At 42.2% G+C, this 13,857-nt stretch overlaps 1 protein-coding gene across 5 annotated transcripts in view; it reads left to right on the top strand.

Moving 5' to 3' along the window:
- MECOM (MDS1 and EVI1 complex locus) overlaps window positions 1-13,857 on the top strand; it is a 255,278-nt gene that overhangs the window by 241,179 nt on the left and 242 nt on the right. For all 5 annotated transcript variants that reach the window (XM_065410570.1, XM_065410569.1, XM_065410568.1 and 2 more), the window contains 4 exons: window positions 3,868-4,037; window positions 7,536-7,680; window positions 11,766-12,002; window positions 12,816-13,002. In XM_065410570.1, the coding sequence (XP_065266642.1) occupies window positions 3,868-4,037; window positions 7,536-7,680; window positions 11,766-12,002; window positions 12,816-13,002 (739 nt within the window). The remainder of the gene's footprint in view (window positions 1-3,867; window positions 4,038-7,535; window positions 7,681-11,765; window positions 12,003-12,815; window positions 13,003-13,857) is intronic.

Raw genomic sequence — 13,857 nt, 5'->3', positions numbered from 1 at the left:
TCAATCCAGCCTAGTGCTCTGCCAATGGCAATGTGCTATATGCTTGGTGTGTTAGTGGAAGACAAAACCTTTCTAATGCACCTGACCTAACTTGAGGGTAGGGAGGGAATGCCACTTTGACCCCAGTGGCATTATTTTGCTCCTTACCAGCTGTACTGTTGGTCCAATTAAACTTTCCATAAGCTTTTCGGTCTTCCTTGAAAATCAAGATTCTATCAAACTACAATTGTACTGCAGGATACACATAAAAATCCAATGAAAAATCATGTGATATTTACCACTTATAGCCTACTAAAGGTTGTATGTGTGTAGGGTGGAGGATGGGGGGAAGCTCTTGCTGCAATTCTCTATATTGCACTTTTTATTTCAAAGCACTTTGCAAACTATGGTCAAAATCCTCCCCCACATCCCTTTTCATGAGCAGGCCCCAAATAATTTAGAACTGTATGGGAAGGCACAATCACTGAAGAATCCATGAAGAGGGGCTGTACGACTCCTTGAGTGTGACAAGAGCCATATTTTTAGGCAATTCTAAGAGGGAGCACATGGTGAGGTATAGGTAGTCTCGGTAATGATCAGTGATTGCCGCACAGATACGCTGGTCTTAGGCCCCACTTAGAGACTGCAGAAACCTGTGGCCACTACTGCAATGGAGAGTGGGATCACCTTGACCAGCAAACACACGTTGAAATACAACTTACCCTGGCTACACAGAGGATTTAAAACTCATTAGTTAAAACATGTTTTTAAAACAAACAACACCTGGCCTAGACCACACCAAAACCTTTCCATGTTCTACCCCAGAGGTAGTAGCATCTCAGTTGTGAGTAAGAAGATTCCTGTATTCCACATTCAAATTTTGTAATTGCTTTGGGATCTTGCAGAATAGAAAGTGCTGTATTAAATGTAAGATGATATGATTATTTCAGAATTCATCCATAATAAATACATTCCAAAGATCTTATTCTGGATGGACCTGATCTGGATTGGTGCTGACTTTCCCCTTGATTTCAGTGGGTGTTACGGGTGCCCCGCATCTCAGGTTCAGGCCCTTAGTAGATGTAGCTATTTAGATACATAACAGGTGGGTTGGTCTAACTCTGATCCCACTGATGTCAGTGGTAACAGAATCCCACCCACTGCACATGACTGACATTTGAGGATAGGTGGTTCAAAAATGCTTAAGTGAGGGAGGCGCACAAGTCCCATTGATTTTCAATGGAAGTCATGCTCCTAAATCACTTGGGCACTTCTGTAAATCCGAGCCTAAAAACACAGCAGCATTATTTGTAGTGTTTATACTTAATTCAGGTGCTCCTTAGATTATGTGATTTAAAACAAAAAACAGTTTCAAAGATGGTGGTGTATAAATTTACTTCCTGTCTAATTTGAATTCTTTCTGAACTATATATAATTACCAGAAACATAGTTGGCTTTACTCCCTTGCTGACAAGCATGTGTATCTGCTATTAATATCCATGATAGTTATGCACATGTAGAAATGAGAATTGAAGCGTTAGCTTATTGAAAATGAAATATTCATTGAAAAACAGTTGGAAGGAAGCCAAGTCATGTTCCAATAAAACAAACACACAAATTTGTGCACTTTAGGACCTGTAAAGAGCAGAAAAAGCTCATTGTTTGTGATGCATTTTTCTTCCTGGGGTCTTTTTGGGAAATGGGATTTGCATCTAATTTTATTCATGACTGAAGCTGCATTTGAAGCGTGTTACGCTCGTCCACTACATAAAAGCCAGAAACAATTAGAAGCATAATGGACAATTTCTGCACTGAAAAACTGACGCTGTTCAGAGTGTAATGGACATGTTTTGAAGCACAGGAAAAGTAGAAGATTGAAAAACTAGGGTGATGAAGACTATTGGCTAGTTGCCAGAAAGAGAATTTGGAATAGTTAGAGTATGTCTTAGTAATGGCTTAAAGAGCAATACAGTAAAGGCTTTAGGGACTCCAAATCACTACAGAGTATGAAAATTGATGCCTCTGGTACCAGAGTGATAGACTAAACTACCCACATTGGCACGGTATTAAAGATCTGGATTGTTTATTGCTGGTTTTTGGAAGATAACTGAATTTTCTTTGGGATTAGCAATTGAGCAAACTAATTCCTCAAAAAAAGATTTAATCACACAGTATAATTTTGCATAGATAAAATGGCCTGTTTTACCTTATTTGAGTATTAGAAAGAATTTGTTTCATGTTTTTTCCAAAAGTGTTTAATTGTATTGTATTGGCAGCACATGAAACAATAGAGTTATGCTCTACTGTTTTTCAAACTCCTCAACTTTGCAGGCAATACTTTTAAATACATGGGAATCAATCATCCTAACTAATTTGATGCAATTAAATCTGAAATATTATGCTTCTTCCTAAATGCAGTATTTGAAATTTTAAAAGACTCATGTGGATTGAAGCTGAAAAGCTGACTATGTGAACAAAACCTACATCCCAAGAGCCCAAATCCTGCAGTTGTTTTTTAGGCAAAAGCACCCTTCATTTCAAGGGGAGTTATGTCCAAAAACAGAGTGCAGAATCATATCCTAATACTGGGCCTGATCATAAAAGATGTTGAGTGCCTCTTGGCCCGGATCCTTTGAGGTGCTGAGCAAGCTCAACCGCAGTTCCTTTTAGCTACAGTGTATGTTAAGGCTACTCAGCACTTCACTGAATTGCACCTGTAGGTCACGAGTCAGTGGAGTTCATAGAACAGTGGTTCCCAAACTTGTTCTGCCGCTTTTGCAGGGAAAGCCCCTGGCGGGCTGGGCCGGTTTGTTTACCTGCCGCGTCCGCAGGTTCGGCCGATCACGGCGCCCAGTGGCCGCTGTTCTCTGCTCCAGGCCGATGGGAGCTGCTGGAAGCGGCGGTCAGTATTTCCCTTGGCCCGCGCCGCTTCCAGCAGCTCCCATTGGCCTGGAGCAGAGAACCGCGGCCACTGGGAGCCACGATCAGCCGAACCTGCTGACGCGGCAGGTAAACAAACCGGCCCAGCCCGCCAGGGGCTTTCCCTGCACAAGTGGTGGAACATGTTTGGGAACCACTGTCATAGAATCATAGAATATCAGGGTTGGAAGGGACCTCAGGATGTCATCTAGTCCAACCCCCTGCTCAAAGCAGGACCAATCCCCAACTAAATCATCCCAGCCAGGGCTTTGTCAAGCCTGACCTTAAAAACCACAAAGGAAGGAGATTCCACCACCTCCCTAGGTAACGCATTCCAGTGCTTCACCACCCTCCTAGTGGAAATTTTTTCCCCTAATATCCAACCTAAACCTCCCCCACTGCAACTTGAGGTCATTATTCCTTGTTCTGTCACCTGCTACCACTGAGAACAGTCTAGATCCATCCTCTTTGGAACCCCCTTTCAGGTAGTTGAAAGCAGCTATCAAATCCCCCCTCATTCTTCTCTTCTGCAGACTAAACAATCCCAGTTCCCTCAGCCTCTCCTCATAAGTCATGTGCTCCAGCCCCCTAATCATTTTTGTTGTCCTCTGCTGGACTCTTTCCAATTTTTCCACATCCTTCTTGTAGTGTGGGGCCCAAAACTGGACACAGTACTCCAGATGAGTCCTCACCAACAGAGTTCCACCTGTCTGAAAGCCCTGTGAAGAAGCAGAGAATTGGACCCCTCAGGTGCCATCCTGTACCATTTAGGTCAATGAGAGCTTTGCCTTTGACTGCAGTTGGAGTGGGATCGAGTCAATAGTTATCAGCAAATCCAGAAAAGAAGAAAAAAGTTCAAAGGAGAGAATTTAGGGTCTGAAGTGTGTTTTGAACAATAATTTTACCCTTTATTCTGATTATTATTCCAGTTACTAATAAACAATTTATTTTCCTCTCGTTTATTTTTAGATGCAAATACTGTGACAGATCTTTTAGCATATCTTCTAACCTGCAGAGGCACGTCCGTAACATCCACAATAAGGAGAAGCCATTCAAATGTCACTTATGTGACAGGTGTTTTGGTCAACAAACCAATCTAGACAGACATTTAAAAAAGCATGAGAATGGGAACATGTCTGGTATGTAATCATTTCCCCCTTTCACTGCACCAGAGATCTATCCAGTGTTAATATACAAGTACATCCTGCTCATTTTCAACACTGTCTTTGTGAAATATGCACCATTTGTTCTCAGCTTCTGGGTACTGGGAGTGTGATTTTCAAAAGTACCTAAATGATTTAGGAGCACCAATCCCAGTGATTTTCAAGGTGCATAGATTTTTTTTTCTTTTTATAATGGAATGCACTTTTATGGGTTTTTTTCAAGCCAGCCATATTATTTTTGGGCCTGCAAAATGATTTTTCATGCAACCTCCATGATCACACTGTTGTCAGTAGAAGGCCTTGCCTTAGAGTTCTGGGGAGTGCCTTCAAAGTTATTCTTGGCATCCCCTAAAATTTTCAGACCACCTGCAGCTGAGAAGAAGTGGAGCCTCTCTGCTTCTGTCCCCACTGCCACAAATTGGACCAGGTCCCCCACAAAATCAAGAGAGCCACATCTGAGGATTTCATGGGCCATGAAAGTAGCACTAGGGTTGGGGGGCGGGGAGGGGGATAGTGAGACAGTGTGTAGTTGAGAAATCTGTAGACTTTTAAAAAATGACTATCTGCATTCTCTTTAGTTAATTATCTACTTAACTAGAAATAATCAAACACATGTATCAAATGCAGGGATTGTCTTTTCCTTGATGCATATAGATGCCTCTCATTGATATTCCTGGGTGTTATCCAATTATAGACTTCAGTAACTAATCAGTAATGTGCATTTTCAAAACTATACTCCAGAACCAGGAGGTAAGATTATGTTCCATTTGAAACCCCAGGTCTAACATGCAGGTTTATTTACTGACATTACTTATGCTACAGGGCGACAGGAAAGAAAGACACTGAAATTTATATTTAAGTAAAGGCAACTGCTACGAATGTAAACCAGAGAAATAACACCCAGTATGCAAGCAGTCTTTGTGGCTGCCTATCACATCAGCCCTTTAGACTTAAAGTTCTACCAAATGTCCACTATCCATGAATTAAATTGAAATCCAACGTCTAACTATTCCCCATGCAGAGAATTGGGCCCTGCTGCTCCTCTCATATGAGTCTGATAATGAGTAAATTACTAGACTCCTTTCTTAGACCTCAGCCTCAGCCCTTTTGGAAACATATGCAATGGACTCAACTAAAAACAGTGGTTGGAAGGGACAGGGCTAAAGCCCACCAATTCTGAGTAACAGCCTATCGGTCCTGGCGGAAGTCACCAGAGTCGGAGACCTCCTGGACTACGACCGGGGAGACTGGCTGGATCCCCTGACGCTTGCTCAGCGCATGGGACTCTCCAGGCCTCATACTCCCCATGTATATTGGCCAAACTGGACAGTCTCTATGCAAATGAATAAACGGACACAAATCTGACATCAGGAATCATAACATTCAAAAACCAGTAGGAGAACACTTCAACCTCTCTAATCACTCAGTGACAGACGTTAAGGTGGCAATTTTGCAAGAGAAAAGCTTCAAAAACAGACTCCAATGAGAAGCTGCTGAACTTGAATTAATATGCAAACTAGATACCATTAACTTAGGTTTGAACAGAGACTGGGAATGGCTCGGTCATAACACTAATTGAATCTATTTCCCCATGTTAAAGTATCCTCACACCTTCCTGTCAACTGTCCGAAATGGGCCATCTTGATTATCACTTCAAAAGTTTTTCTCCCCTGCTGATAATAGCTTCTCTTAATTAATTAGCCTCTTACAGTTGGTATGGGTACTTCCACCTTTTCATGTTCCCTGTATGTATAAATATCTTCTTACTGTATGTTCCATTCTATGCATCTGATGAAGTGGGCGGTAGCCCACGAAAGCTTATGCTCAAATAAATGTGTTAGTCTCTAAAGTGCCACAAGTACTCCTGTTCTTTATACTCCCAAGCGCGTACTTCAGGAGGTGAGGGCCGCTTTACCGCCCACTGCTCGGATTTTCCTCAACCGGGTCCTGCGAGAGGGCACGCCTCACCCACCCTCCACCCCAGGCCCTCCGGACCTTTTCATCGGGCCCCTGACCGTGGACCTTCCTGGCCATCTCGCCCCTTTACCGTGAGCCGGCTTCACGAGTTGCAGCCGGTACGGTTCTGGACCGCACCAAGGAAACATTTGTACACGCTCGTGCTCCACACCCTTCACATGCTCACCCTCGCGCACCGCCCCAAAGTGTTGGGACCTCCTGCCACCTCTGGAGGGTGAGGAGCCCCGGTGGGCCAGCCTATATTCCACCCCGGTCCTGAGGCCCGCCGGGGATATCAGTTGGCGGCTCCTTCACGGAGTCGTGAGCATGGGTGTGTACTTGGCGCGGTTCACTCCTATCCCAGACACCTGCCCCTTTTGCGGCGTGAGGGAGACCCTGGTGCACGTATATCTGGAGTGCGCCAGGTTGCAGCCCCTATTCTGGCTCCTCTTGGATATATTATTACATTTTTGGTTGCACTTTTCCCCTCACCTGTTCATCTACGCACTCCCTATCCGTGGCCCCACAAAGTCGCGGGACCTCCTTGTCAACTTCCTCCTAGCCCTGGCCAAAATGGCCATCTACAAAACCAAGGAGAGCAGGTTGGCCGATGGGGTTTCCTGCGACTGTGGGGTCTATTTCCACTCCTCAGTCCATTCACGCATCCGGGCAGAGTTCCTCTGGGTAGCGTCCGCTGGCTCCCTTGACACCTTCGAGGAGCAGTGGGCGCTGTCTGGGGTTCTCTGCTCGGTGTCCCTGTCAGGTTTCCTTCATTTAGCCCTGTGACCTCACTCCTGTTCCTGTCATCTCCTTAGTTGTCCCCTGCAATTATTTGGAATCTCGGACCTGTGGATCCTCCCCTTAGGCTGGGGGGAGGTCCTTCAGCAGTGGAAGGGTGGAAGCTTCCTGGATCCCAACAGGGCCAACATTTATTTAAAGGCTTTGTATCTGCCTGACTTGTGCAGTCAGGTAGACTGGCAGACTTAAACAAGCAAATCACCCCTGTTCATAATAAGGTGTGTCCTTGAGGAGGTGGGAACCAGCATTGTTTTTCTAATGATTACAGCACAGAACTTGGAGTCAGGACTCCTGGGTTCTACTTGTCTGTCTGTCACTGATTCACTGTGTGATACTGGGCAAATCACTTAAGACCCAATCTTGGAGTCACTGGGAGTTTTGCCATAGACTTCAATGCAAACAAGATTTAGCCCTTAATTTCTCTGTGCCTCAGTTGATCCATCTGTAAAATTGAGTTAATAATACTTCCCTACCTCACTGGGTGTTATGAAGTTTAAATAATGTTTGAAAGTGCTTTGAAAGTGTCAGCCAAAATGTGAAATATATAATCACACACAGACTATTTTGATTACTATTATAAAAACTGTCTTAGGGATTTCATATTCGCAGCTATCCTAAAATGATGCACATGAAAATTTTATTTTTAAATTAGTTTGTAAAGGATTAAATGTATGAAAAATGCAAATGACCACCCTTCTCCCCAATTTTACCTTCTTGAAGGTACTGCAACATCTTCACCTCACTCAGAACTTGAAAGCACGGGGGCAATTCTGGATGACAAAGAGGATTCTTATTTCACAGAAATTCGGAATTTCATCGGCAACAGTAACCACAATAACCAATCCCCAAGAAATTCGGAAGAAAGGTAAGATGTGACTGTAGTAAGACAGCTCCTGAAGATGACTATATTCCTTTCCCAAGTCATTTCCCCATGACTGCTATTTTGAGTATTATGGATACTGTAAAAGGGAAGTTGGCTGAGTTGAACCAGAAGTGATTTTATCATCCTTGCTGTCACAATTGTCATATAATCAGTTTAGCAAAATAAGTGTGCTGATACCAACCTTGATGGATAAACAAAAGCCTGGAAACAAAGGAGTATATTCAAATGAGCAGGTCACAACTTTAGTTGTATACTTACAGACCGGAGCACATAATCTGGTGATAGGCAGCAAAATCCCTGAGTACAGCAAATCAGGACACACCTTTTTAATGGGTGGCTGTCTATTTTTATCAGGGCTTCCCAATTTAAAGCTACCATACACCAATTCTCATGTCCACTTAAGCATACCATAAACTGCCTCCATTTTGAATTCACTGAAAATCACAGACCCAACAGCATTAACAACCATGTGTGGAGAGGATTAGAAAGAGCATTGTAATCTAAAGGTAAATGGGCAGTTAACAAAGTGGAAGAAGTTAAATTTAATTCCTTAGTACAAATGCATAAACTTACTGCCAGGTAAAGTTCTTACTACCATGAAGTCAGTAGTACAACTACTAGTAATAATAGTCCACACTACTCTAGCCATATGAGACTCTCTTTCTGTCAGGGTATGATTTAAGTACATATGTAAATCTAATTTTTCCTTAACTATAAGGAACAGATAATAACTTCTAAGAATTTTCAGCTACTATAAAGATATGGCTAAGCATAAAGGCCATGAGAGATCTTGTGTGTTTCTAATTTTAAAGGCTACCATACTGAGTGTATATGAACCATACACCCTATGAAGTAGTATAAAGGCTCCAACATTATCTGCCTCTTTCAGTTAATTTGCATCAGATTCTCAATATCAGAAATTGTTTGCTGATAGTGAATACGTTCATCCCCCTTTTCAATTTCTAATGTGTCTTTATGCTGGAATCAACAATAGTAGATGTAAGACAAATATTCATGAAGGCAACTGATTAAATTATTACATGTATATCCAAATTTCATTCCATCTTGACTGGCAATGAGGGTTGTTGGGTTTTTGTTTGTTTGTTTGTCTTTTGTTTTTTGCACATCTGGTCTCAACATGTCTCAACAGGAAGGCAGTAAAGAGAAAAGGTTGATGGGTCATACAGTGTTTCCTTTCTAAATTCAGCACTTCAGACTATTTTTGATGGATGTTTTATCCTTGGCAAATTACTGCACTTGAAAGTATAATTAGTGAATCTGTTTTCTTAATCATATGGCTTTCGTTACTTTGGTTTTAGTCCATTTCCCTTTCATTTCTAGCAGTCCTGATTTAGCATAACTAGCAAGTTGGCAGTTGGATCCATGATTAATAATGTCTTATGTCTGTCCAAAACATGTCATCATCATCATACTTAGATAAAAGATGTTAAAGATATCTGTTCTTTGGCGCTATTTGAATAATTATCCCCTATTTCCTTTGCAGTTCAACTATCTTGACTCAGTGCAAACTCAGGGATTCTGTCATTGTGTTGCAAATAGATCACTTTCTGATTTTTTTAATAGGTTGTCAGATATGAGTGATATTGGTTGATAATGGTTACTGTAGTGTAGACGATGAGATGTGGGGGATTTTGACCCATTGGCGGGCACAATTGAAACAACTTTTTAATATGCCATAAAGGCCATATTACATAATATACTGAGAATATATTATTGCCCTTATATAAATCCATGGTTCGCCCACATCTCGAATACTGTGTACAGATGTGGTCTCCTCACCTCAAAAAAGATATTCTAGCACTAGAAAAGGTTCAGAAAAGAGCAACTAAAATGATTAAGGGTTTAGAGAGGGTCCCATATGAGGAAAGATTAAAGAGGCTAGGACTCTTCAGTTTGGAAAAGAGAAGACTAAGGGGGGACATGATAGAGGTATATAAAATCATGAGTGATGTTGAGAAAGTGGATAAGGAAAAGTTATTTACTTATTCCCATAATACAAGAACTAGGGGTCACCAAAAGAAATTAATAGGCAGCAGGTTTAAAACAAATAAAAGGAAGTTCTTCTTCACGCAGCGCACAGTCAACTTGTGGAACTCCTTACCTGAGGAGGTTGTGAAGGCTAGGACTATAACAATGTTTAAAAGGGGACTGGATAAATTCATGGTGGCTAAGTCCATAAATGGCTATTAGCCAGGATGGGTAAGAATGGTGTCCCTAGCCTCTGTTCGTCAGAGGATGGAGATGGATGGCAGGAGAGAGATCACTTATGCCACTATGTGGGGACAATGATTCATGACTTGGACAGTTACTGAATCATTCCCAGTATAGTTTCAAAAGAGTTAGCCATACGATGATTTCCTGGAAAAACTAAGCGACAGCAAATAGATTAAATCCCATTGCATGTATTCAGGAGCACAATGACCCTAGAGGAATGCAGCCAGCAGGACTGGCAGCTTTTGGTGAGCTAAAGCTTTTGGTTAAGAAAGTAAAGATGTTATAACAATAAACCAAACAAATCAATATCTAATGTATTTTCATGACACATCTTCCTGTGTTAAAATTCTCGGTATATTCTGTATCATGCAGTGTGGTTTAAGTCACATATAAATTCACGCTAACTCTGTGCAGACAACAAAGTTCCCATTTTTATAGCTGTACTCCTGGAAGGCAAAGGGCCACTCCTGCAATTAGAACAATAAATGAGCCAACAGTGCAGTGTTATTTCTTATATGAAAACACTGGGCCAGATACACAGTTTAGTATAGGTTGACATAGCTCCACTGACGTCAATGGAGCTACGCCAGTTTACACCAGCTGCATATATGGTTCAGCATGTATCAATGTATACATTTTTGTGGCAGAGCTGAGCACCTTTAACTCCCATTTAAGTCCATAAAATTTGAGCACCTCCTGAGTTACTCAGCATCCTACAGGATAGACCCCTTAATCAAACACGCTACAGAGTACAAGACTATAGCTCAGTACCCTTTGTAGAATACACCTCTACCCCGATAGAACGCTGTCCTCGGGAGCTAAAAAATCTTACTGCGTTATAGGTGAAACCGCGTTATATTTAACTTGCTTTGATCCCCCGGAGTGCGCAGCCCCCCCCCCCCCCGGAGCACTGCTTTACCGCGTTATATCCAAATTCATGTTATATCAGGTCGTGTTATATCGGGGTAGAGGTGTATGTAGTCCTAAAGAGCTAACCTGCTCTGAAAGCACAAGACAGTTTAATGATAGGTCTGAATACTCTAACAATTTTCAAAATGTGCATTGCTATAATTATTCATTTAAATAAGAGTATTGATTTCACTTCTCGCTTAAAACATTGCATTAGATATTGAGAATTAAGGGACCTTTTTTTGTTATTGCCATTGGACCTTCTTTTTGGCCACATTTCAATCCAGCCTCCAATAATTGTGGGCATAATTTTGCACCTGTAATTTTTCACCTACTGCAATGTGAGTGCAAAATTGCACCCAGTCAGATGCCATGCATAATCTGTGGGTGCAGTCACATAGGTGGGCTTCTTAATGAGTGGAGTTGTGAGCACAATTTATTGTAGAAAATAGTACACCTGCATTCGATTTTGCGAAATTGTGAGCATAATATTGGAGGCCATTTCTAAAAAATTCAGGACTGATTTTCAGATTCTCAGCTCATATAGCTCCCACTAAAATTCATTAGGTTATTGTGCCAAGGCTAGGTGATATAAGTAGGAGTATTGCGATTAAACGAAGGATGGGACACATTAAAAAGAATATCAGAAAACACCTCCTGATGGTTATGTATAAAATGGAGTGCAATGGGCTCCCAAAACTAAGTGTGGAATTCCATGCAGTTTGGGTCATAATATTTCATTGATTTTTAGACAGAATTCACAACAATAATTCCGTGATATTCAAAGCTAAAGAGTACAAAATACTACAAAGCATGCTGGAAGGGACCATTCTGCATTGGCAGCAGGAGAGGTCTTTTTCAGCTCTACTTGGTATGATTTCATAAACCTGATTATACATTGATTGATTTTTATTTTATTTTAGAATGAATGGCAGCCACTTTAAGGATGAGAAAGCGTTGGTGGCAAGTCAGAACTCGGACTTGCTGGATGATGACGAGGCAGAAGATGAAGTAGTGATGGATGAGGAAGACGACGAAAGTGAAATTGCAGGGAAGCCAGTCAAGGAACCGGTTACAAGTAACCTACATGAAGGGAGCCCTGAGGATGACTACGAAGAAACAAGTACTTTGGAAATGAACTGCAAGGCTTCCCCTGGCAGGTGAGTTCCTTCCTAGTATTTTAAATGGTACAGTCAAATAAGGTTAAAAAAGAAACAAACAAAATAAAACAGTGCAAGCATCCCAAATTCTGGCAAGCCTGCTAGGAAACAGCCCTAATGAGCTAACTCAATAGCAATGTCAGTGTGCACCTGTATTTGGCTGACACCAGCCCAAGCCTCAGCCCCTTTGGGCAATCTGTTCCTTTTAAGAGTAGAAATAATTGGCACAGGGAGCTATGGGCTATTGTCAGGACAGAATGGATGCATATATAAACATGTGGCATATGCCATCTGGCACCTACTAGCTGCCTGTGACTTGTGCAATGGTCTTGTGTCCTGAGTCCCACGCCGTTATCCTTACCTGCTGGACCATACTGTAGCTGCTTATCAGGGCCGGCTCTAGGCACCAGCCTAGCAAGCGAGTGCCTGGGGCGGCAAACGGGAAAGGGCAGCTTCCCAGGCGGTCTTAGGGCGGCACGCCGGCGGCTTCAGGCGGCAGCTCCTCCTCCGGTTTCCGCAGCGGCGGCACGCCGGCGGCAGCTCCTCCTCTGGTTCCCTCGTTGTCGGCATGACGGCGGCAGCTTTTTTTTTTCCCTTTGCCGCTTGGAGTGGCAAATAAGGCAGAGCCGGCCCTGCTGCTTATGATTTTTGGTGAAGTTAAAAGTGAGGCAGTTTAGAGCAGACTTAAATAGATGAGAATTGGAGTGCAGTAGCCTTATATTGGCGAGTCCTTATAAGAAGGCCTTTTTTTGGAGGCATGCAAAAGATTTGATTTACATTTAAAAACCCATAACCTCCATCACCTTTTTGTAGGTATAAAGAGGACGAGTATACCAAGACTGGGCTCTCTGCTTTGGATCACATAAGGCACTTCACAGATAGCCTCAAAATGAGGAAAATGGAAGAAAATCAATACACGGAAGCTGAACTGGCAGCTTTCAATACTTCACACCTGCCAGAGGACCTAAAGCAACCATTGTACAGGAAATCCAAGACCCAGGTAAATCCTTAATTCAGTTTAAGCTCCGTAACTCCTTGTCACTGAGTATCCAAAAGGTGGACCTGCTGGTGTGTGGTAAACTAGAGTCATCTTAATCACAGCAGAAAGGTTTGTGCTCCTGATCCACAGTAAGCCCTGAAAATTTGCTCTCCCCACTCTGTGGTTACTATCAGAGCAAACGGGGTATCAGATTGTTTTAAAGAGGGGGGGGCATATTCTTGGGTGGTGTAATCAACCTAAGTATCTGGCCCATGATATGTAGGTATATGGAATATTTTTAAAAAGCAGTATGTTGCTGTGTAATATACCTTATGCAGAGATTACATCACTGTGATTAGTGGGATTCTGCTCTCAGATACACCAGTGCAAGCATGCTGGAGTGATCACTTGTAGTCAGTGGATGTGCTCCAATACAACTGAGAGGACTTGGCCAGATGTATTATCACAAGTTAGTGTGACTGCACCACTGAAGAGAATTAGTGAACTTTCCCTAGGGATGGGTCTGTTGGCAGAGGTATTGTCGCCTCCTAGTGGTGTTGCTCATTATGTCCATGGCATTTCTCTGTTCAGCAGCATTTAGCTAGGCTGATATTTCAATCCCAGTTTTGAATATTATTTGGAAGCAATTAAAAAGGGGCTTTCCTTGTGTTCTTGTCTTGAAAGCACCCAGGAAATTAATACTGGATGTTTTTAAAGTTCTTTGTCAGCCTTGGATGATGAGGATAAAGAATTATTACTATTAGTGGGTCAAAAAATGTCAAAGGAAAGGTTGGCAGAGCTTTACCTAACAGATGTTGTATACATAAATCCAAATTTAGACCTCCACTGAATACAAAATACTCTCTAGGGATCAAA

The sequence above is a fragment of the Emys orbicularis genome, chromosome 9 (genome assembly GCF_028017835.1).
Source record: "Emys orbicularis isolate rEmyOrb1 chromosome 9, rEmyOrb1.hap1, whole genome shotgun sequence".
NCBI lineage: Eukaryota > Metazoa > Chordata > Testudines > Emydidae > Emys > Emys orbicularis.
The sequence above is the reverse complement of the archived record's forward strand: the minus strand, read 5'-3'. Positions and strand labels throughout refer to the sequence as shown.